The 24,765-nt window shown below is 33.9% G+C and overlaps 4 protein-coding genes and 1 pseudogene across 7 annotated transcripts; all 5 read left to right on the forward strand.

Annotated features, from left to right (window-relative positions):
• Positions 1-4,029: 4,029 nt before the first annotated feature.
• LOC109004979 (ethylene-responsive transcription factor RAP2-12-like) lies at positions 4,030-7,266 on the forward strand. 3 transcript variants are annotated; one of them, XM_018983714.2, is made up of 3 exons: positions 4,030-4,537; positions 5,941-6,850; positions 6,974-7,266. In XM_018983714.2, exons 1-2 carry the CDS (start codon positions 4,282-4,284, stop codon positions 6,825-6,827), a joined length of 1,143 nt encoding a protein of 380 aa, XP_018839259.1. In that variant the 5' UTR covers positions 4,030-4,281; the 3' UTR covers positions 6,828-6,850; positions 6,974-7,266. The 3 variants fall into 3 exon arrangements, with proteins under 3 accessions (XP_018839259.1, XP_018839257.1, XP_018839258.1); XM_018983712.2 differs by having other exon boundaries at positions 4,047-4,537; positions 5,941-6,875; XM_018983713.2 differs by having other exon boundaries at positions 4,064-4,537; positions 5,941-6,871.
• A 371-nt stretch (positions 7,267-7,637) lies between these two features.
• Positions 7,638-10,455, forward strand: LOC109004978. 2 transcript variants are annotated; one of them, XM_018983710.2, is made up of 4 exons: positions 7,638-8,540; positions 9,251-9,814; positions 9,969-10,064; positions 10,185-10,455. In XM_018983710.2, the coding sequence occupies exons 1-4, from the start codon at positions 8,529-8,531 to the stop codon at positions 10,245-10,247; spliced, it is 735 nt and encodes a 244-aa protein (XP_018839255.2). In that variant the 5' UTR covers positions 7,638-8,528; the 3' UTR covers positions 10,248-10,455. The 2 variants fall into 2 exon arrangements, with proteins under 2 accessions (XP_018839255.2, XP_035539173.1); XM_035683280.1 differs by having other exon boundaries at positions 7,646-8,540; positions 9,393-9,814.
• Positions 10,456-13,434: 2,979 nt separating this feature from the next.
• Positions 13,435-16,493, forward strand: LOC109004939 (GDSL esterase/lipase 5-like). Its single transcript, XM_018983638.2, has 5 exons — positions 13,435-13,987; positions 14,119-14,243; positions 14,945-15,175; positions 15,257-15,512; positions 16,056-16,493. Exons 1-5 carry the CDS (start codon positions 13,690-13,692, stop codon positions 16,301-16,303), a joined length of 1,158 nt encoding a protein of 385 aa, XP_018839183.2. The 5' UTR covers positions 13,435-13,689; the 3' UTR covers positions 16,304-16,493.
• Positions 16,494-16,973: 480 nt separating this feature from the next.
• On the forward strand, positions 16,974-19,501 carry LOC109004938 (annotated as a pseudogene).
• Positions 19,502-20,951: 1,450 nt separating this feature from the next.
• On the forward strand, positions 20,952-22,972 carry LOC109004937 (GDSL esterase/lipase 1-like). The gene is made up of 5 exons (XM_018983637.2): positions 20,952-21,305; positions 21,393-21,514; positions 21,660-21,890; positions 22,002-22,257; positions 22,497-22,972. The coding sequence occupies exons 1-5, from the start codon at positions 21,035-21,037 to the stop codon at positions 22,736-22,738; spliced, it is 1,122 nt and encodes a 373-aa protein (XP_018839182.2). The 5' UTR covers positions 20,952-21,034; the 3' UTR covers positions 22,739-22,972.
• Positions 22,973-24,765: the final 1,793 nt, after the last annotated feature.

Below are 24,765 nucleotides of genomic sequence, written 5' to 3' on the forward strand. Positions count from 1 at the left end.
CAAGTCATCTTTGAATCTAAACGTCTCCTTAATCTTTTTACCGTAATGATATCAAAGAGCTTATAGGTTTTTTTTTTTTTTTTATTATTATTATTCTTTCTGTCTTTTTATTTACCTTCCATCTTCTCTCTTTCTTTTATCTTCTCTTTTTCATTTTTTTTTATCTCTCTCTTTCTTCTTTTTTCTTTAGCTTTCTCTCGATTTTTCTATTGGCTGTTTATCTTCACCATCTCTTTTCTCTTTGTGTCTTAACTTCTATTGGTGTCTCTTCAGATTTTTTTCTCTGTAAAGTTGAGATTTTTTTTTCATTTACATATTCTGGATTGTTCTGTATTTTTGTTCGAGTTGTTCTGTAGATTTTTTTTCTCCTGCTGTTAATTCACATTTTTTGTCGCATTTTTACTTTTGTTGATGTCTCTTCAAGTTTATTCTTTACAAGGTTGAAATTTTTTTTCGTTTACATGTTTTGGATTGTTCTGTATTTTCATCTGGATTGTTATATGGTTTTTTTTTTCCCATCTGCTCTTGATTCACATTTTTTGTCGAATTTTTTGTGAATATATATTTTTTTATGGGTTTGTATGAATTGAATTTGTATATTTTTTTGTATTTTTTGACAATTTTTTTTTTTGTAAGGACTTTTTGATTGTGTATTTTTTTGGATTGTTTTTTAGAATGTATCTTTTTTTTTTTATGGATTTTTATGAATTTTTTGTGTTTTATGAATTTAAATTTTTTAAAAAAATTATATCTTTCTTGTTGGTGCATGACGTATATGCATACGCACGCTGTATATCCGGAGTAGTTAGTACTGTTGGACACTACATTTGCATGCATGCATGCATGCGTTCGTCACCATGCAGCTCAGCATGCACCAACCAATATGCTAGTTATGGAATTAAGTTCATCAATGACTTTAATTTCGTGCATAAAATTGGGAAATATTAACAGATGCCACGACTACTCTTTCTTCTTTTGCTGCTTCCATTATCTCTGCATTTACGTGTTTCAAGCTGATTAATAAATGATCAAGATTGGCCCAAAAATAGGGCAGTAGTGGGTATGATAATTGAAGGTGGTAACATCCGATCGATCGATCGAGTCGGGAAGTCAATCGCAAAAACCTGGCTTCTTGAATATGGTAAGAAAATGCGACATGTACATTGGACTCCGTGTGTACCTGCTGCAATATCCATGATGCATGTGTGGTGGACCTCGCGAATTCAATAAAAGTTTGGCGATTCAACAGACTTTTCGTTTTGTGGCCGGTCAAATCAAAATGAAACACCTAACATTCTATGCAATTAGGTGGTATGCCAGCCTTCCTAGAGTTTTCCGGCGTTAGTAATAATATAATATAATAAATAATTTAATTTTTTTAAATTTCAATTCAATTTTTTTAAATTTTAAATTAATGATAATATTAATTAATAATATTTTTTTTTTCAATTTTCATCTTAAATTACTATCTTATTTCATCTCTAAATCTAAATTAATCCTAAATAATTTAATCATGATTTTTTTAAAATAAATATGATAAAGTGATTACTTCCAAATATTAGGATAACCAATGCATCTATATATACTTTAATTAGATGCATCTACCAGCCACTTGTACTACTGTACAGTGAATCTGAGAGTGTGTTGTATTGCAAGTGCATGAACAGTAGTAAAGCAGTACTTGTGATAATTTAAAGAGTCGGACTATTCTGTCATCTATAATAGTCCGTTGATTTTGACCGATAGTTGTTTTGTAATTTTTTTTATTCACATTTTTTAATATATTGAAATATTTTAAAAAAATAAAAAAATATATATTAATACACTTAAAATCACAAAGTAAAAAATAATAATTTTGTTTTATTTTTCAAACGGTCAACTTGAGTGGTCAAATTGAGAGGCAAAATAGATTTTTTCTAATTTAAATGCAATTTGAAGATATACCTATCTCTTTGGCAAAATGTTCAACTAACCTTTTGTCGCCAAATAAGGGTTGGTGAAATACAAAAAATCTACTCAACCTCCTACTATTCATACAACCTCCACACTCCACATTATTTTTAATTTTTATTATTTTTTCTTTTATTAAATATTTATTATATAAATAATGAATAAAAAATTTAAAATAATTTAAAAAGAATAAACTCAAAAAAAATTTTAAAAAAAATATTAAAAATTTAAAAAATTTAAAAAAGTGTGGAGTGTGGAGTGTGGGGGAGGTTGTGTAGCAAAGCTCGGTGAAATATTGCTGCGACACGAAGAATTATTAATGTTGCAATGTACGTAAATTGGGTGGTTCGATCTAAAAAAATAACTAGATATATAACATTTAGAACAATATAATTAATATATATATAGAACAGTCACAACTATATATAAAAATAATAATAAAATTAATTTTATAAATTAACGTGATTTTATACAATGATTTAAATTAAATTTATTATAAAATTAATTTTGTAATATGACCTATCACGTGAAGTCGTAAACCATGATCACATTTTTTACGTTTATCTATATATGCCATAACTGATGATCTCAATCAATCGGAAGCGTTATTGTATGCATGTGATTACTATAATTAATACATGACGAAAAGCAAAACACATGAAGCTGATCTGTGTGTATTTCTAGTTGTCGAAAGTTGTCACTCAAGCTGATCCATCTCTTGCAAGTGAGAGATGCATGATCAATGTTGTTCATGGAATGCTCGAAAAAGTAGTGGTAGTTCGAAAGAAACACATGTTCATTAATTAACTTCCGTAAGGGTCACTAAATTAAAATGAGTTTACATTTGGTAAAAAAGATAAAATTGGATGTATAATACGTAATTTTCTAAAGAGTAAGGAAAATGAGTACTTGTACAGTCCTAGCTACGTCCTCTATTAAAAAAACAAAATTAGAATATACGTGAAGAAACAAACTTTTTCATGGTGTTCTCATTTTTTTCCAAGATGGTGTGTAAGATTTGTATATAATGTTTTAAATTCCATTCTGATAATCATCTCGATATATTGAAACATAATATTTTGATATTTGTGCATTTTGGAATTAATTATATATATATATATTAAAACATATAAATTGATAATAAATAAAATAAATATATGTATATGTAAGTGTGTATGTGTATGTATTTGTGTGTATATAAATATATATGTGTGTGTGGGAAGGATTGTAGATCTATAAAATGAATATACGCTGAAAACATAAAAAAAAAAGTAATTGTAATGGTGATAAAAGATAATATTAAAAAAATAACAAATTTGAGTTGAGACATACAAAAGAAAAGAAAGAAAAATGAATAAAAGAATCGAGAAATTGTTAAGAATAATGAGATGAAAAAAAAAAAAGAATGAGAGAACATATTTAGGTGTCGTTTGTTTTTGTAGTTGAGATGAAAGTTGAAAGTTAAATAAAATATTATTAGAATTATATTTTTAATAATATTTTTATTTTAGAATTTGAAAATTTTAAATTATTTATTTTATTTTATGTAAAAATTAAAAAAAATTATAATAATTAGATGAGATGAATTGAAATTAAGTATAAAAATAAACGAGACCTTGAAGTTACAAAAACAACTAAAATTATGTAGATAACTATTACATTTTAAAACTATGTAAACGTCATTTAGATTTAAAATTTATAAAAATATCATACAAACTCAATGAAATTACAAATTTATAATTAAAAAAGTCGAGAATGAAATATAAATCGAAAATGCAGAAATTGACTGTTGAAATTGGCCAATATTTAAAATGAAACAAAATAAGGATATATAGTGGAACAGATATTGCACTGGAACAAGAAATTCCAATCGAAACATAATCAAATTCCAAATTCAAAAGTATACTCACATGCCTTAGAGAAAATGTAACATTATTCTTTTGTAAAAGAAAAAGAAAAATAGTATACAGAAACAAATACGTGAGGAACACTTTATGTACACGTGTTACGTACGGATCATCCTATTGTACTGCCACAGGCTATTGTACTACTAACTACAGTAATAAAACGTAGAACTGTAAATTCAATCTCAGATGAAGGCCATTAACGTCAAGTGACACTTCATTGGAATCACAGTTCGCCCAACCTTCACACCCCCCACCATTTTTGCTCCGAATATATATATTATGTACCGGCTCCAATTCATCTTCTCTGAAAAACTACTGAGAACTTGAGGTCCAGACCAAGAAATCTCACAAATCCGACATTTTCTGAGGAACCTTTTCGTTTACGTCCTTTTTGAGAAAAGAGAAAAAGGAAAAGAAAACTACCATGTGTGGAGGAGCTATCATTTCCGACTTCATCCCGCCGAACCGGTCGAGGCGGGTCACGGCTGACTTCCTCTGGCCTAATCTTAAGAAACCCATTTCAGGGAAGCGTTTCTCGAAACCTTTCTTCGACGATGACAACGACGGTTTCGAGGCTGATTTTCAGGATTTCAAGGACAACGTGTCTGAAGCCGATGACGAGGAGGAGGTGATCGACGTCGATGTCAAACCCTTCGCTTTCTCTGCTGCTCGTGACTCTGGTATTAACCTTTATCTTTCTGGTGTCCTAGTTTTATGATTTTGTTTTTATGAAATATCGTAGCTTTACGATTTTACCGATCAAATTTAATGTATTTCTTTTTTTTCATGGCACAAGTTTTTTTTTTTTTTTTTCCTTAGAGCTGCTTGTTTGTTTTTACACGTTTTTTGGGTTAATAAATGGTTGATTTTAGTTTATATCAATGCTGGATTTCTGGTTCTGTAAATTAAATTAACATTTTTAATGTTTTTTGGTATCATCTGTTTGTTTGACACATTATATGTGGCTGAAGTAAACTTTTATTTGTACTTTTTTAAATGAATATGGGTCTGTAAATTTACAGGTCATTTTTAGATTTGGCGATCTCGAATTACATCTTCTGGGTTTTTTTGATTGATGGGGAAGGGCTCGTGTTTATTCTCAGAATTTTGTATATTTCTTTGTGTTTCTTGACGTGTTTGTGGATTATGAATTAGATGTCTGTGGTAATTTGACTTATATGTAGAAATAAAATCAGATTCAATGCTTTGCAGGCCATTTTTGCAATTTTTTTTTTTTTTTTTTACATTAGATTTATATGATTCTTTTAAATTAATATTTATTATTGTTTATCGTTGGGGTAGAGATCTTCAGTGTAACATGTTTTGTTGTTGAAAAGGGGATGTTATCTCTCATGGATCTATTAATCCTTGTTATTTTTTCTTGGTTAAACAATTGAGCATCGAATTTATGAATTCTATTTTTAACTTTTGAAATCAGTGCTCAACTTCACAGAAAGTTGTCTTTTTGATTTGCCAAATCCCGGCTCCCCCTTCCCTTCCCTTCACTTCTCGCCCTCTGGTGCTAACTTTTATCTCATCTGTGAAAATAGCTTAAATATTTTTGCCAGTGATAATTTATATGACAAAATACTGCGATTCTGGGTCTCTGAGAAACGCATGAAGAACTACGTGTGCATATATATATGTATATATAATATTATATATATATACACACACATGCATGTATATATTGTTATTTTATCCTAAACATTTGGGGTTGAAAGCTGCACAGGTTTTACTCAAGGAGATTAATTATTTTTTGCTCCTTAGAAAGATGTCTGATCTGTGAGTTATTTTCCTTTTCTTCTTTTGCCATAACGTCAATTCTATTTTTTGTTTTGATCTTTTGGATATCAAATCTGGAATTGCTCGTTCAAGATACATACTCTTTTCTATCTTTTAATTATCAAACAGTGAATCAAATGTTATTCATTCCAAACTTTCGGTCAGTATATATCAATTTGTCCTGCCCCTGTTTTGGTTGCCCTATTATGAGGATCATGTTTGGTTTAATATTAGGAGACTGAATTATTTATATATTCATTAGTTGATGAGTCATCTGTTTCTACTCTTGTAATTGAAGGATCCAAGACTAAAAAATTTGTGGAATCCAATGGCCAAGCTGAGAAATCAGCAAAGAGAAAGAGGAAGAATCAGTATCGGGGAATCCGGCAGCGCCCATGGGGTAAGTGGGCTGCCGAGATCCGAGATCCAAGGAAGGGTGTTCGTGTCTGGCTTGGGACTTTTAACACTGCCGAAGAAGCTGCAAGAGCTTATGATGCCGAGGCACGGAAAATTCGTGGAAAGAAAGCTAAAGTGAATTTCCCTGATGAGAGTGCCCGTGCCTCTTCAAAGCGATCTGGAAAGGCAAATCTGCTGAAGACACTTCCCCTGAACTCTGTGCAGTCCAACCTGAACCAAAATTTTGATTCCAAGAACAACAACTACGATCAAGACTGTACCATGGGTTTGATGGAAGAGAAGCCTTTCACCAACCAGTATGGGTATACGGATCACATCCCTGTCAAGGAAGATGTTGGACTCAAATCCCTTGTTTCCTCTGGTACCACCCCCGTGTACTTTAATTCAGATCAGGGGAGTAACACCTTTGATTATTCCGACTTGGTGTGGGGAGAACAGGGTTCTAAGACACCAGAAATCACGTCTGAATTCTCAGCTATTATAGAAGGGGGTGAATCTCAATTTTTGGAGGAGGCGAGTCCAAGGAAGAAACTGAAGTCTCAGTCTGGGAACGTTGTGTCTGTTGAGAACAACACTGCAAAGACGCTGTCTGAGGAGCTCTCAGCTTTTGAGTCCCAGATGAATTTTCAGCTGCCATATCTTGATCAGGGTAACTGGGATGCCTCCATTGAGACATTGTTCAGTGGAGATACAACTCAGGATGGTGGGAACTCAATGGATCTTTGGAGCTTTGAGGACCTCCCAGTTATAGATGGGGGGATATTCTGAGCAAATTTCTCCCATGCTTGCTAGTATGTAAATAAAGGCTACATGTCAGTATGTTTCGTCCGTTTGCATGTTATTGTCTCGTTGTTTTCCTTTCATTTATCCTTGAATGCATAGTTTTATCTTGATCTTAACTGTACTTATTACAGGAATGGTGTCATCTTTGATGGAGATGGAGTACAAACAAGTTTCATTCTGCTTGAGGCTTTTATGGAAAGATGTATTGAAGTAGCTTCTGTTGTATGGGAGTATATAGGTATTTAGGTTCCTTCTACGTACCTTGAAGACTTTGAATTTGGGACTCGATATCTTGTACTGATTTGATGACTTGTGATCTGTGATAAAATTACTAAACCCGATAAATGTCAACTTTGGTGTTTGTTTGCTTCTTGTGTCTTCTACAAGGGGCCGGCCATCAATTTTTGGATTGCGAATTTGGATATTTTGGTCTCTTGTAGATTACCTGCTGCTTTGAATGCTCCTTTGCATTTCTTTTTCCTCACTCTGGTATGGACTTTTTAACAATTTGTTATTTTCCTTCCCAACTTTATCGTCTTTAATTGGGTTACCATGAAAGCTATTTAAGCCGGTTTGGATATAAAACATGTTTTATCTCATTTTATCTTATCATTATAATTTTTTAAAATTTTTACATAAAATATAATAAATAATTTAATTTTTTCAAATTTTAAAATAATAATAATATTTTATTTAACTTTCATCTCAATTTATTTCATCTCATCTCATTATTCAAACCACACTTTATTCCGGCCGTAAGTTATGAGATTTGAGTATTACTTGGAATCGCGCGCGGCATTTTGCCATCAGGTAGGGTCGAATTTCGTTCACATATGTACTTGTTGCTTCATCTCAATTTCCATGTTGAGAAAGTATACAGAAATCATCGCAGCAATGCCGTTCTTAGTCGGAAACTTGAACAATCTGACATCGCCTCAGTTATCATTAATCTCCCGCCATAAATACCCCAATCAGTTTGCACATGGAGACATGAATAGAACTCGCCATCTTCATTAATATGCATGCATGCTGCATGCATGACAGCATGCATGGGAGATTGGTTCTATACTCACCATCACAACAAATATTACCTATAGACACGTGCCACGTAATCTATATATGCAAGGTGTGGCCACGTGGCAGACACTGAGGTCGATGTTCTGCAGTCGTGGGAAAAGGGTCGATAAGTTTCTTCTATATATGTTCAGTCTCTTCTGGCTCCAAAATTGAGGTGTTGAGGACCCTAGACTGAAACATCTTTGGGATCATAAATTTTATAATATCTAGGAAGATGACTCTATATTGCTCCTGTAATACTAAACCAGAGATGTTTGAAAATTTGGCCTTATCGATGATGGAGAGTGTCGGTGGGTGCAGCAGCGCCCCATAGCAACATGAACATGGGAGCTAGCACTCGGGATTGGTTGGCACAAGGTGTCCAGGAGCAGTTTGGCTGTCGGGTGTTGCGACTGCTGAGCACGCCCTACCAAATTCCCAATCACGGGTATTCTCTTCCGCAGAAGTATACGGCTGTGGACACAGGAAGGGGACCAAATGGGGGGAAGATTGCCTTAGTTTTGTTGATGGAGTGCGTGTGTTCAAAATTGTCCTTTGCCGACTTTTCTGATCCAGTGAAATTTTCTTAGGAAGTAAGGGCATGCTTTCACCATTCACTTGGCTTCGGCAATGATTTTAAAGGTCAGGATTTCAATTACTAGAGTTTTTATTCAAAACGTAAAGTGAGAATTACACATCAAATGAATCTTATAATATTTAATGTTGTTCGAAGAAAATCACTTCGATAATTATAATTGTTATGGAGTTCAATTTATGCGTCTACTTTTCTCTAAGAGCTTTAAGCCTCGTAGCAAGAAGTTTAGAGGAGCTAAATCCACCTTCAAGAGCCTAAAAAACCCTGAGTACTCCTGGATTTTATGTTGGCTGATCATTTATATATAAATGAGTAATATTAAATATAGTCGTGAAGTGTATAAATATTGTGCAGTCGTTTTGAAAAAGAGTATAATCTATTATTAAAAAATTATTATTTTTTTATGTAGATCTCATATTTATTTATTTTTTTCAAAATAATTATGACGCTGGCGCATTCACGACTACAACTATCATTTTTCTATATAAATCCCACACACACTTGTTGGTAATACGACACTATTTGTTGGTCATCTCCAAAAGTCGAATTCTAAAAGTGTATAATCAGTTTGAAGAAAGCCATTCCTTCCAGCTCAAGTTAACATTTGAAAGGTTTTGGAATCAATCTATATAAAAAAAAAGGAATTATAGAATGCTACAGTCAAAAGAAAGACATCACATTCCACCTTTACATTGAAGCAATTGCCGCTTAAGATGATTATAAACGATTTCCCATTAATGTTGAAGTACTCGATCAGCCTAAACTCCAAGCTGATCATGGCCTTCCATGCATGGATGCTCCAAGGCAAAATTCAGACTGTTTCTGTTGCCAGGAACTCCGGCACGAGTGTTCTTTCAAGAGATGCTGCTGCTTTCTTCTTATCTTCCTCATGTTTATAGTTCTGGCAGTTGGGATTGCTACATTAATTGTGATCTTCCTTCTGAAGCCTGAAAAGCCTGTTTTCTCCTTCCAATCAATAAGAATGGATTGGTATGAGCTAGATGCTTATTCTGGTTCAGTCCTGTTTGTTTCATCCGTTTTGACTTTGACCCTGAATGCTCAAAATCCTAACAAGGTTGGCCTAAGGTACAGTCCTTCACGGCTTAGTGTCTATCATGAAGGACTGCCAATAGGAGCAATCCGAGTTCCAAGATTCTCTCAGCCTGCTCACAGCAACAATGTCAGTGTGCGAACCAGGGTTCTGTTTCATTGTGTGAACCTCAGCCAGATTGTTGCAGGGAAAGACATAATTAAGATGAATATATTAGGTGATGTTAGAGCTCAGCTGTGGGTATTTCACATGACTTTGCTACGAATGAAGGTTTGTCGCCTATCTCGTTTTGGCAAAATAAAGCTATACTCTTTTATTGCCATTTACTTTATACTTTCAGGCCATCATCAAACTCCAAAAAACCATTGATGTTTCAAGGACAGATCTTTTATTCAGTCATTGATGTTAATACTATTTCTTGTAGGTTGCCCTAGATTGTGACATAGACATTGACTACAGGGAGCTTGCATTAAAAAACGAAGTTGATGCCAAAAGGGCTGTTCAAAATCATCAGTACTTCGTATGTGTTGATTGATTACTTAATTCATTGTATTTCTAATTTCCTTCTGTTTTCGCAGCAGATACCATAACAATTAAGATCATTATATCTATTAATCTATCAATGGTTTCCGTTTTTCAGGCTTCTTTTCCAACCAACTCCAAATTTATCTTCAGGAAGTGCGCGCTAGCTTTATACGCATAAAGAGAGCCAAAGTCACATTTGAGGGTCAGTTCCTGATATCAAAGATTGATTATGATGCCTCTATAAAAGTTTTAATGTCAGTTGTCAAATCCAACTATGGATACATACATGAACTTCTGGCCTCGTCTTCTTGTGCACTTTCCATCACTGCTTCTACTGTTGCACTGTAATTATTGCCATTGGAGTCACTCATGACTTGCGAGCTATATATATATATATATATTATATATATCAGAAATTTTTTTTTATTTTTTAACTTAATGATTAAAAAAATATTTTTTAATAATGTTGTGAATTTTTTATTTTTTTAAAAAATGTTTATGATGATTAAAAAATTACATGAGAAAAAGGAAAAAAAACAAAAAAGTGAAATGCATTATTAATTCAGTGAACTCATTTAAGCCACTTTATCGGTGGATGTAGCAGGACTCATATGTATATATATTTCTAGGAAGAAGCCAAATCCATGCACTTGGAAGTTGGAATCTTTATGGATCTTTTAAGCGCGTTCTGAGAAAATTTAGTATTTGTGATTGATTATTTATGATGAGAATGATTATTTGTGACAGAAGCAGACACATTTTAATAAAAAATAATTATTTTTACAGAAAATAATTAATCACAAATAATTAATTTTCTTTATAGCTAGCCTCAAGATGTGAACCATATCATGTACATAATTCTCCATGCATTTCTTTCTTTGTGGACATAATGTTCAGTGCTAAAGTTATATTCGATTGAGATGTGGGTAAATCAGTGAAAAATCATGTATCTATGGATAATTTTCAGTACTTTTCTTGTCAAACTTTTGTTACCAGAAAATCTATAATTTTCTGGAATATTGCTATTTGGTATAAAGAAGCCTCTCTTTTTCGGAGCACCAGTGCTCAATGGGAGACTTTTAGCATCTATGCTAGCTTGAGCCTTTGGTAATGAATATCATGAAGAAATCGGCTAGTTGGAGGTCATGTCCTTTATCTAGTGGAAGGAAAATTATCCTTGTTAAACATGTTATGTCTAGGTACCATGTCTATCCACTTGCTTTTAATGCCTAATATTCCCAAATTAGTAGTACTTTCGTATGAAGTTTCCAAGAAAAAAAAGCTAAGTCATGAAATTATTGATTGTGTGGAGGAAAATTATGCTTTTATATGGGAAACTGTACCATCTTAAATTTTTTTTTTTCACACTTCTTGATCATGCATGCCCTGTGCTAACTGTGAAAATTAAAAATTCACATATAAATATCAGTAAATTCGTAATGCTAGTTAGATGCCTTGAATAGATAGATAAGTCTGCGTAATATTTTTGTAAAAAAATAAAATGTCATTAAAAAATAATTATTTTTTTTTTATATTTTTTTAAAATAGAGTTCACTTTTTTTATAAAAACTTTTACCAAACTTATCTATTTAGAATTTTTACAAATGATTTCTCTTGTTCCATGCATACTCTGTACTATACTCATGTATTTTGGAATCAATATTCATGAAGAACACCCTAAACCATCTGATCAACGTAACCTTTTCAGTCATGCATTTATATGGATTGTGCCAAGGACACAGCTTTATGCTTTGGCAGCCAATTATACATTTATAGTTGTAGTTTTTTTTTTTTTCAAAAGACAGTATCCTAATTTTATTGATAGTCCTCACTTATGACAGAAGAAAAACGTGATTACAACTTGACATTTAAGGGTTAACACATATTCAAAAACTAACTAGAAAACCAAATTGAGACATCTAAACTAACTAAATATTATACCGTACATTATAACAAAAGCAGCAAATGATAAAGATAAACCAAAATAAAATAAAAGGTCAGTAAAAAAACAAACCTATAACCAAATTTGTTATTTTTAACGGAGAACGTGTAAGCCAATTTTATCTATAAGAACAGCTCCCGAATTGTCCTTCGGTAGGCTGTGAGTGGACTCAAAAAAAGCCTCATTTCCATTAGAACCCAATTTGGTAAGTTTGTCGGCTACGTGATTCATTTCTCGATAAGAATGGAAGATACGTATCACTATCGAGCTCGCCATTGTTTTAACTTATTTCCGGTAAGCCTAACTCCTCTACGGACAGTTCCACCTTTATCCCAATTTATAGTTGCAGCTTATATATTTGCTTTCAAACTCTCCCTCATTGGCCATTAGGTCAAGAAGGAACTCAAGTTTTCAAGTCTGTGGCACTTGGCAATGTTCAAGCAATAAATCATTACCTAAAAGTCCTAGCTACCAGATGGCGCCACATGTAAAACCTAGAAACACTTCCTGCGAATTATATATGCAAAGAGAAATTTTATTTATAGTGTCCACTTGGAAACTTTATGTACAAATCTTTTATTAAATGAGAAATAACATCATTTTAAGATGAATATTTTTGTAATTTTAAAAAATTTTAAAGATAAAATTACTTAAACTTACTTTACAATCTCCAAATAGAGACTGTAGCATTGCTCATATGCAAAAATAATTAGACTTAAAATTATTCAATGGTTAGCTATGATGGGAATGGTCGAGGCTTCATAAGTATCATTGGACTTTCGTTCATAGTCTCCATTGGATTAGAGTAGTACTGAAGTACAATTAATTTATGAATTTCTTAATTAAATTAATACAAAAACAATCTTCAAATGCAAGTTCTCATTAAATAGGGTAATGAAAGGTTGGCAGTACTGTCTATGTGAGTGAAACCCAAGAGCATTCATTCGACAAAGGTTGGTACTTTCTGGGCAAGCATATAGAAAAATAAATCAAGTTAATGTTTTTCTTGTCAAAGAATGTGGTAAAGAACATATATACTGCATATTAATTTTGAGGTGGATCCAAAAGAGATAACAGGTTTGTTGAGACTAGATAGGATATGATTGCCGGAATTATGAAGTAAGTAATAAGCTATAATTCTATATATCTATACAATTCATTGATTAAAAATAAATCTCTCATCACTGAACCAACATCCACAGTAGTACTGGTAATGTCAAATAGATCATGATCTCTATATGAAATTCCAGCCCAAATCTTTATGCCAGCCGCAGCACAAACTTATGCAACTTGACATGCACGTTTGAAAACCAGGCAGGCAGGCAGGCAGGCATCGTCTGAATCGAGAATAATCTTTTCATGTATTTTAATTCGTGAATATTTTCTGGCTTAATTTTTTTTTATCGCTGTCTTCAAACAAATACAGCTTATACAAGCGTTTTGAATTTTGAGCCAAAAATATAGGAAAGTTGACGTTTTCAAGTTCTTTAGATTAGTTTGAGTACTTACCGTCCAACTCTTTACAGAGATGCACGTTTTTTTAGTTTTCATCTTGAATATCCAAGCATGCATCATGCCAAATTTCGAATCACTCCCGAGTACTGTTCCAAACTTTGCACTGCACTCAAAAGCATATGCAATCAAAGAGTTGGTCATATATTACAGACATTAATCTGGGATGAATGAAACTCATGTGGAAAGGATGTCAGCCATGGCAAGGCCAAGGTCTGTCTTTCTCATTATGGCTGTTCATGTAGCGATCCTCATCTCAACGAGTTGCGGGAGTAGATCATCCGAGCATTCAAGAAAACACGTTGCTTTCTTCATATTCGGCGACTCCTTCTTAGATGCCGGCAACAACAATTACATCAACACCACAACCCTCGACCAAGCAAATTTCTGGCCTTATGGAGAAACTTATTTCAGGTTCCCAACCGGGAGGTTTTCCGATGGCCGTTTGGTATCAGATTTCATTGGTTAGATTTTCAAACCATATCATGTCTTTGTTGCTTGTTGTACAAATTTGTTTTGGTCAAATAAGAACAAATATTCTGATCTATGCTTAAAGAAAACTCCTTTTTTTTTTTCTTGTCCTTCAATATTGTAGCTGAACATGCGAAGTTACCCTTGATTCCACCCTTTCTACAACCTGCTGGGAATCCTCACTATTTCAACGGGGTGAATTTTGCATCTGCTGGGGCGGGAGCTCTATCAGAAACCTTTCAAGGTGCGGTACGTACACATTTCAGGACATCAGAGATACATATACATATGTAACTAATTCCTTTCATAAATGGCATTTGCATATGAGTTTATTTTGCAAGTTCTTCTGGTTTATTGAGAATTAGAATGTGCCTCACAAAGGCAGAACTTTTCGATCCACTCGTGTTAGTTGAAGCACTTCCAAGAAGACAACCTTCCTAGTTTCATCGTGTAATCATACGAGAGATGTTGACTTTAAATCTGTGGCAATGTAAGCTTTTGTTTTTTTTTTTGTTTTTTGTGGCCACAAGCCAGTTTTACTTTTTCAGCACTTCTAATAGTTTGGGCCACAATTTCTGAGTGCACACCTGATTTGTCAAACGTCAAGTGAGGCCCAAAAGGGGTTACAAGCTGTCCCATTTACAGTTTTTCTTTCAACGTCTGTATCAAAAGTACTCGTGTATGGACCTGTCCTATATATAATACAATGTAAAGTTTAACGGAGATTCTTTTAATTTCTTACTCAAATTAGATGGTTTAATGTAGAGAGATACACATGAAAGTATTAAATACTTGAGTAGATTTACTAGTTCGAACAGACAATTGAAATGATCTCTGTTAAATGAGTCTAGTGGATACAAACCATTACAATGAAATGTTTCATTATGACAGGTGAATATTGTCATTTGCTTAAATGAGTCTCCGGGTTTAAGTGCTACTAAAATTTGCAGGTTATTGATCTTAAAACGCAGCTAAGTTACTATAAGGAGGTAATGACTTGGTTGAGAAGCAAGTTAGGCAATGTTGGAGCCAAAATGATGTTATCAAGAGCTGTCTACTTGTTTAGCATTGGAACCAACGATTATATGAGTCTTTTCTTAACCAATTCCACGGTGCTGGACACCTTTTCCAAGTCAGAATATGTTGGAATTGTGATTGGAAACTTGACAACCATCATCAAAGTAAGCTTTCTTGACCCAAAATTGCAATAGTTTCTCCTTCATGTTGTGAGGTAATATTTGGGGTTATTGCCATTTTGGCAGGATATATATAGCAGAGGCGGTAGAAATTTTGGGTTCATCAATTTGCCACCCGTGGGCTGTCTTCCAGGTATCAGAATCATCAATCCAGATAACAATGGTAACTGCTTGGAAGAAGCTTCATCACTGGCAAAATTACACAATCAAGCTCTGTCTAAGCTCCTCCAAAAACTAGAGAAACACTTGAAGGGGTTTAAATATTCAATTTTCAACCTCAACATCAGTCTCAGACAGAGAATGAATCATCCCTCAAAATATGGTATGTAACATGCACATCTCTCAGCATCTCTTTTCTCCAACCTGTGAGGTGGTGAGCAATAGAGCTGTCTAATTCTACTCAGGTTTTGTCTGAATTCAGTAGTTTAAGTGCAACAGAGATAGATGCATGAGCTTCAAGGCATCAAATATTTATTGTTGTCTGTGTGGGCTATTCAGACACTATTAAATGCTCAATGAACTGTATAACTCAATTTATGTGTTTATCTTTCTTTTACTTGACGTCCTCAAATTAGAATAAAAACATAAATATCAAATCCAGTTTCTTATCAACCCCTGGATTCGTTATTCATCAGGCCAAGCCGAACTGCCTAGTCCTAATATAATTGGGCGAGAGCAGCGCAATTCACAGGCCAGCCCTTGTAGTAAAACCACCCAATGAGAAAGTGGCCGAACTAATCTCTCGGATTCAGCCATTACCAATATACACTACATGCTGGCTGCTGCCAAAGAAAAAGATAGCTTTTCTGTTCTCATTTACTCGAAGTTGCAAATTGCTGAATGGGGAATATTGTTTTTTGACAAGGTTTCAAGGAAGGAAAAGGAGCATGCTGTGGGACAGGGAAGTTCAGAGGAGTGTTCAGTTGTGGAGGAAAAAGACTAGGGAAAGAGTTCCAACTCTGTGAGAATCCCAAAGAGTATATTTTTTGGGACTCTTATCATCTCACAGAAAGGGTCCACAAACAATTTGCAGATGAAATGTGGGGTAGGGCAAATAACACCAACAGTGTTGTTGGGCCTTACAATCTGAGGGATCTATTCCAAACTCTCTAAAAGTCCTTTTACTTTCGAATTAATGTCTCTTTGCTGCGTGTAATCTTACTGAAACCAGAGTAAATGAAAAAGAAGCTGCTCCTTCTATTCTTTTATCCTAGTAATATAACAAGGTTGTCAAGCTTGTCAGGACTTCCCTCCCTTCTGAAAGGTATTTCACAGTTGACATATCTAGGTGACCTTGATTGCAATTTCAATATCCCTCAGCACCTTAGGCACCCTTTAAAATTGCATGTGATTGCACGTAGAATTCATTCTTTTACCTTAAACAGGACAATCATGTGGTTGATTTGGTCTTTCTCCCCATTTGACCAACTTTGTAATGAAAGCTTAGTTTTATCAGAGATTTATTATGCATGCATGTAGCCACGAATTTACAAATCAATGGCATGATTGGGTCTTTATCCTCCATTTGACCAACCCTTAATTCAATGAAAGCTAACTTTGTTTAATCAGAGGATCATTCATTGCGTAGCCACGAGCGAATATACCAAATGTAAAGAAATCAAGCGTTGAATTTGACTGTCAACTCTTCATGCAACACGTAATTGGTCGGTAAAGATGTTTCCATTATTAACTTTTCAAAGGGTTGTTCATCCTAATTCTTGGATCGATCGAGTTCAATATCCTCATCCTATAGTTCAGAAAATCTTGATATAATTTTCGCTGAGTTGCCTGTGATCGATGCAGCAGTAGGTCTTAACTGAGAATGCGCCGATGCTGATGATCATGTATGTAATAGAATTTCCCATTCTTTTATCGTCTTTCTCATCATCATCACCCGAAATCTGAGATCATATGAAATTAATCAATTATGATCTCTTTTATTCATTAATTCTTGTTTTCTAGAATGGCCGGCATAGTTTATATGTAACAAAAGCGCAGACACGAATATACTAATGTGGTGAAATCGAGCGTTGACTTTGATCTTAGTACTATTCTACTTGTTCAATGATGTCTGTTCATTCTTGGACCGATACAATGTAAAATAATCAACTTATTTCCCCATCTTGAGCACAATGCAGCCTATAAATGGAAATCGCCAAGTAATGAGAAGAAAACAGAAAGTGAAGGAGATTTAACATGATGGCCGGGTCAAGGCTCCATTTCTGTCTGATGGTTTTGTACTGTGCAAGCCTTATGATCCCAACCCAATGTCTTGGTCGCATCTGCCTGCCGGAGGAGCATGTTGCCTTGTTCATCTTCGGGGAGTCAATGATTGATGCCGGAAACAATAACTACATCAACACCACGACTGTTTTGCAGTCAAATATTTGGCCATATGGAGAAAGCTACTTCAAGTACCCCTCCGGAAGAGCCTCTGATGGCCGTCTAATACCTGATTTCATTGGTAAGTTTCAGTCATCATGTATTTTCTCTAGGAGGACAACATGGATTGTTGCTAAAATTGACTTTTGAAGCATTAATGTTGCAGCTGAGTATCTAAAGTTGCCATTCGTTCCACCCTATCTACATCCCGGTTATCATTGATATACCGACGGGGCTAACTTTGCATCAGCAGGAGCTGGTGCTCTTGTTGAAACTAACCGTGGATTGGTATGCTTTTTCTCATGAAAAAAATCTATTTGCAAGCTTGTTTATTTATGCACAAAAATACATAACTCATGATGTGAGAGCCTATCACAGCAGTTAGCATAAATTGTATATATGTTTACCTGGCTAATAAGTACCAGTTCGAGCTCTTCTACCCTTTAACCAGGCTCCTTGGCATACATAGATTTTTTCCTTGAGATTCTAAGAAACTGAGTGCCAATAATTATAGCAAGAGTATTTGTGCTTGGATGGCACAGTATTAGTTCAAGTTGGGCTCAAAGTTATAAACATTACCGGATAGAAGGTCATAACAGTTATCAGTGATCCAGAGCTAAGTGAGGATGTTGCCCGACACTCCCATATGTATACTCCCAAAAAATAAATAGCAAAATAAACAATGTTACTATAGTTCCAAGTTTATGTCTTAGGAAATGTTTGTTTACATATGTGGTTGGACAGGCAACTTACATTAATGTATTAGCTGTCTCATGATCTTATGTGTTCATAGATTAATATCATTTAAGGCCTAAGCAAATTCTATATGGTGGCATGGTTGAATACTCGCTTTTGTTGATCTCTTTCTTTCTTCCCCTTTTTCTATCCCTCCTTTTCAGGTGATAGACCTACATACTCAATTCCATTATTTCGAGAAGATGGAGAGGCTGTTGAGGCAAAAACTGGGTGAAGCAGAGACCATGACATTGCTGTCCAGAGCAGTTTACTTCATTAGCATTGGAACCAACGAATACTTGGTCCCTTTCACATCAAACTCCACCATGCTTCAATCCTACTCTCATGAAGAATATGTGGGCATGGTGATCGGCAACATGACAACTGTAATCAAAGTAATATTTGCAATTATTAGTGTTTCATGATCCAGTATTTAAAATAAATTATTTTTTGGGTATATTTCTGTTTTCATTTTTGTAATTAAGTTGTTTACTATTGTACTTTGAACTGTTAGGAAATATATAACAAAGGAGGAAGGAAATTTGCGTTTCTAAATGTGGAGCCGTTGGGTTGTATACCCTTGGCGAAAGCACTAAACCAGGAAACGGAGGTGCATGCATGGAGGAAATGACAGAACTGGTAAAACTGCACAATAAAGCACTTTCTCATGTCCTCCAGATACTAGAGAGTCAACTGAAAGGATTCAAATATTCACATGCCGATTTATACAGTTTCGTCACTGAAAGAATGAATAACCCTTTAAAATATGGTATGTCAAGGCCATTATCATAGCACAAAACATATCTGATTATTGTGGTAATTCAATTATTTTCGTTTTCTCTTCCTTCTTCTAATTCTATCGCAGTCTGAAACCCATGATCTGCATTATAATTTGTGTAATGAAGGTTTCAAGGAAGGGAAGATAGCATGTTGTGGATCTGGTCCATATAGAGGAGTCGTAAACTGTGGAGGGAAGGGATCAGTAAAAGAGTATGAATTATGTGGGAACCCCAGTGAGTATGTCTTCTTTGATGCTGGTCATCCAACAGAAAAGGCCTACCAGCAACTGGCGCAGCTTATGTGGGATGGAGATCTCAGTGTCACTTGGCCTTACGGTATAAAAGCACTGGTTGGACATAAATGAATCATGTACTGTACCAACTGATCATGAACTAAATTATAATAAGCTCAGTATTGTGAAACAAATAATAAGGATTAATCAGAGTTCTAGCTTAGCTAGCTTTGACGTTCCTGTTCCTCGTCATGATATCTATCTGCAGTATGCACTCTGGAGTCTGGAGATGCATATGTCCAAGGTGCATAGCTACTATATATATATATGCTAAAAAAAGTTTACCATTTATTAACCCTTGGCTTTCCTTTTTTTTCTTTTTCTTTTCCTAGAAAAAAGAAGCTGGGTCTTTTCTCCCATCAATTCATGATTTCCAGAGTTAAGCTGATATTTATCGATCCGAACTGATCATACGTTATTTTTTGAGCAATTATATATTTTGCCTGAGTGAATAAAAATATTGGAAGAACAACACAAATATTTTAAATAAATTATATACTACTTTTAATTAATCCATTTTAATGGCGAACGTCGTTGACTAATTGCAACAAAAATGACAAAGAAAAGCGTATGTATAAAGAATTACTTCGTGAATAATGAGCTGGTGGCCACATTGAATTTAGAATTAGAAAATCAATTTGATCGATCTGGTCTATATCCTCCATTTGACCAATGCTTTAATATTAAAAGCTTTGTTGAATCAGAGGAACATTAATTCATGTGTAGCCGCGCGCTAATTAATAATGATTTACTAATTAATTAAATGTAAAGATCGAAATCAAGCATTGAATTTGAATTTGACTGTAGATCGAATCGGTCTACTTATAATTAGTTCGTCCTCATGAATTTACCGTTTATTAATCAATCATGCATTATAGACGCATGCAATCGATTTGCGAATATCACACAGGGATTTTAATCAACTGAAGGCCTCATTTTAACTGATGCATGCGTGAAAAGAAAGAGATTTTATTATTAATATTGACGTCTAATCAACAGATAAAGATATTTCCATTATATATTAACTTTCAAAGGGATGATCCCAGCTTAGTTCATCCTAACTCTCCAAATTCAATATCCTCCTCCTTTAGTTCAGAAAATATTGATATAATTATTATTCATGAGTTGTCTGTGATGCAGTAGATCTTGAATCTTGACTGTGGAATATCATGCGCTGATGGTGATAAAGAGTAGAAATTTCCCATTGTTTTATCGTCTAATTTCTTATCATTATCATCATCATCCTCTGATTAACGACTGGGAAAATGATATTAATTAATTGTTTCTAATTAAATTATTCTTCTTTTATAGGATGGCTGGCACAGTTTACTTGTAGCAGAAGTTTGGGGGCTGCCTATCTAATACTGTTGAAAAAATTTGTACACACGAATATACTAATGTGCATGGTATGATCGAGCGTTGAATTTGACTGATACATGTCTATAGCTTGTTGGAGGATGTTAATGTTAATTTGTTCAATCTTCAACGGATACGAATTAGCTAGCCGACCTACTCAGGAATTTTAAAGAAAAATAATCAACTTATAATTAAATTAGTCTGTTTTGAAAGTTCAACTGAAGCACAATGCATGCAGCTTATAAATGGAAATCTCCAAGTAATGAGAAGAAAACAGAAAGGGGAGGCCGAGATTTAACATGATGATGGGTTCAAGGTTTTACTTGATCTGTCTCGTAGTTTTGTGTGCAACCGGCCTTGCTGTCCCAACTCAATGTCTTGGTCGCATCTGCCTGCCGGAGGAGCATGTTGCCTTGTTCATCTTCGGGGATTCAATAATTGATGCTGGAAACAATAACTACATCAACACCACGACTGTTTTACAGGCAAATGTTTGGCCATATGGCGAGAGCTACTTCAAGTATCCCTCCGGAAGAGCCTCTGATGGCCGTCTAATACCTGATTTCATTGGTAAGTTTCAGTCATCATGTATTTTCTCTAGGAGGACATGATCATGAATTGTTGCTAAAATTGACTTTTGAAGCATTAATGTTGCAGCTGAGTATCTAAAGTTGCCATTCATTCCACCCTATCTACATCCCGGTTATCATCGATATACCGATGGGGCTAACTTTGCATCAGCAGGAGCTGGTGCTCTTGTTGAAACCCGCCGAGGATTGGTATGCTTTCTATCCATATAGTTCCTAGCTACCTATTAATTTAGTCACAGGAAATATTTGTTTACATATGTGGTTGGAACTTTGGACATGCATTAACCATATATAGTACTGCATTAAATATGTTTTTGTCCTCCCTGTTTGTCAGGTGATAGACCTACATACCCAATTCCATTATTTCGAGCAAATGGAGAGGGTGCTGAGGCAAAAACTGGGTGAAGCAGAGACCAGGACATTGCTGTCCAGAGCCGTTTACTTGATTAGCATCGGAACCAACGACTACTTGGTCACTTTCGCTAACTCCAGCACACTTCAATATTCCTACTCTCGAGAAGAATACGTAGACATGGTGATCGGTAACATGACAACTGTGATCAAAGTAATATCGCAATTACTGCTCTTCAAATATTCCAGTATTTAAAATAAATTAAATTGGTATATAATTATATATATTATTGTACGTACGTACATACTTTGATCCGCACGTTAGGAAATACACAAGAAAGGAGGAAGGAAATTTGCGTTTCTGAACGTGGAGCCCGTGGGTTGCGTACCATTGGCGAAAGCTATAAAACCAGAAATCGGAGGTGCATGCATGGAGGAATTGACAGCACTGGTAAAACTGCACAATAAAGCACTTTCTCATGTCCTCCAGATACTAGAGACCCAGCTCAAAGGATTCAAATATTCACATGCCGATTTATACACTTTCGTTACCGAAAGAATTAATGACCCTTTAAAATATGGTATGGTTTCTCTCTCTTTTAATAATCTTTTCCTTAAATAATCTTTTATTTTTTTGAAAATAGATTAAAATATAAAGATTGATATTGTACAATGTCATCTTATCATGATAGTAGAATGAAAGTGAGATGTGAGTATAGAATGTATATAATTAACATTACTCTTTATGAAATCCCTTAGTGCTAAAGCATTTCTCATTACATAATTTAGGTTTTTGTTCTAATATGTGTAATTAATGAAGGTTTCAAGGAAGGGAAGAAGGGATGCTGCGGATCTGGTTCATATAGAGAAAATCTGAACTGTGGGAAGGGAACATTAACAGAAGAGTATGAATTGTGTGGGAACCCCAGCGAATATGTGTTCTTTGACGCTGTTCATCCAACAGAAAAGGCCTACCAGCAACTAGCGAAGCTTATGTGGGATGGAGATCTCAATGTCACCTGGCCTTACGGTATAAAAGCACTGGTTGCAGGACATAAATAAGTCATGAACTGTACCAACTCAACTAAATTATAAGCTCAGTGTTGTGAAACAATTAATAAGGATTCAGGGTTCTTGCTTTTTTCTAGCTAGTTCCTAATTATGATGATATCTGCAGTCGCACTCTGTAGAAATGTCCAAGTGCATATATGGCTTCTACATATGCTCAAATAAAGTTTACCAAATGAAAAATGTTTTGACTACAAATGAATTATTTTACAGGAATAAATTCACAAATTGACGTAGTTTGATATAATTTATAAAATTATTATAAAATTATTTTTATTATAAAATAGATCTAACATATCAGACGAAGTTATTATGTCAATTTGTGAGTTTAGTTTTTTAGAATATTTTTGTGGTTGTATTTTGTTATATACCAAATAAGTTTTCTTTTTTTTTTTTTTCTTTTTTTTTGTTTTTTTTTTTACTTAACCTAGAAAAAAGAAGGGTGTTTGCTCCCATCAATTCATTTCCAGAGTTCAGCTGATATTCATCGATCCAAACTCATACGTACGTTATTTTTTGAGCAATTATTTTGCCTGAGTGATCAGTTATAAATCTACAAAATGTGTAGGAATAGCTGCGTTTACGTCTGAATAAAATTGAAAGAAGAACACAAATTATATTTAAAAGAATTATATATATATATACTATTAATTAATTCATTTTAACGTCGTCGACTAATTAATTAGGAAAAGCGTAAAGAGTTTCGTGGAAATCAGTACTGTAATTTGGTCTTTATCCTCCATTTGACCAACCCTTTAATATCGAAAGCTAATATACTAATTAAATGTAAAGATAATCGAAATCAAGCATTGAATTTGACTGTAAGTACGTAGAGAACTGGTCTATATACTTAGTTTGTTCTTAATTTAATTACGTTTATTAATCAATCATGCACCCATGCTATCACACCGGAAATTTAGAGAGGTACGTATTTTTATAGTTCGAAAAAGATTTTATAAAAATAAATTCACAAATATATTAAATCATATAGATTCATATAATATATTAAATTTACTTTAAAATATTATATCCCACATCAAATCATATCAACTTGTAAATTTATTTTTATATAATCTCTTTACGACTAAATCATTTTTTGACAATTTAAAGACCGTATGATAAAAAGTCAAACCTTCAAGAAATAACTTTAACTTTACCGAAACGATAAAGATGTTTGGATCCATTATTAACATTCAAAGGGTACTTGTTGATCATTCTAGTTCTCCAAATTCAATAACCTCAACCTTTAGTTCAGAAAATATTGATCGGCTTCGTTTGGATGACAAACATCTCTCAACTCATCTCAACTCATCATTACAACTTTTTCAAATCTCAATATAAAATATAATAAACAATTCAACTTTTTTAAATCTTAAAATAATAATAATATTAAAAAATAATATTCTAACAATATTTTATCATCTCAACTCAACTCAATTTAACTCACTTCAACATTCAAACGCAACCATAATCATTCATGAGTTGTCTGTGATGCAGTAGGTATATATATTATCTTGACTCTGGATGCGCTGATGATTGTGATGTAGTAGAAGTTTCTCATTGTTTCTCTCGTCTTTCGTAAAAATTGGAGTACTGGCCCGTAATCAAGGAAATTAATATTCCGGTCTTAGCGTGACAACTTACCAGGCCCGTCACGCTTTCCGGCGCATTGTCTTGGTCTAAATTTGCAATATATATATATATATATATATATATATATATATATATATAAAATGAGTATTTGTGATGAAAATAAATTTATTTTAGTAAAAAATAATCATTTTTGTAAAAAATATCTGGACATAAATAATTAACAATTTTCTTATAGTGTGTATATATATATATATATTATAATTTGTATGTATGTTCTTGTGGACGTACCATAGACTACTAGGGTTCTATAAAATGCATATTGAGCAAATAAAAAAATATATATAAATGTACCCATTATCTAATTTGACAAGTAAATATCGAATATATATATATGCTAAAAAAGGTAAGAAAATTAATTAATTGTGTCC

Source organism: Juglans regia, chromosome 12 (assembly GCF_001411555.2).
Source record: "Juglans regia cultivar Chandler chromosome 12, Walnut 2.0, whole genome shotgun sequence".
In the NCBI taxonomy this organism is placed as follows: Eukaryota; Viridiplantae; Streptophyta; class Magnoliopsida; order Fagales; family Juglandaceae; genus Juglans; species Juglans regia.

Coding starts and splice junctions, on each gene's coding strand:
- LOC109004979 (XM_018983714.2), top strand. CDS start 4,282: ATGTGTGGAGGAGCTATCATTTCCGACTTCATCCCGCCGAACCGGTCG. Junction 4,538..5,940: donor CTCTGCTGCTCGTGACTCTG/GTATTAACCTTT, acceptor TTGTAATTGAAG/GATCCAAGACTAAAAAATTT.
- LOC109004978 (XM_018983710.2), top strand. Junction 9,815..9,968: donor TGACTTTGCTACGAATGAAG/GTTTGTCGCCTA, acceptor TATTTCTTGTAG/GTTGCCCTAGATTGTGACAT. Junction 10,065..10,184: donor TTCAAAATCATCAGTACTTC/GTATGTGTTGAT, acceptor TCCGTTTTTCAG/GCTTCTTTTCCAACCAACTC.
- LOC109004939 (XM_018983638.2), top strand. CDS start 13,690: ATGAATGAAACTCATGTGGAAAGGATGTCAGCCATGGCAAGGCCAAGG. Junction 13,988..14,118: donor TTTGGTATCAGATTTCATTG/GTTAGATTTTCA, acceptor TCAATATTGTAG/CTGAACATGCGAAGTTACCC. Junction 15,176..15,256: donor ACTTGACAACCATCATCAAA/GTAAGCTTTCTT, acceptor CCATTTTGGCAG/GATATATATAGCAGAGGCGG.
- LOC109004937 (XM_018983637.2), top strand. CDS start 21,035: ATGATGATGGGTTCAAGGTTTTACTTGATCTGTCTCGTAGTTTTGTGT. Junction 21,515..21,659: donor TTGAAACCCGCCGAGGATTG/GTATGCTTTCTA, acceptor CCTGTTTGTCAG/GTGATAGACCTACATACCCA. Junction 22,258..22,496: donor TAATGACCCTTTAAAATATG/GTATGGTTTCTC, acceptor TAATTAATGAAG/GTTTCAAGGAAGGGAAGAAG.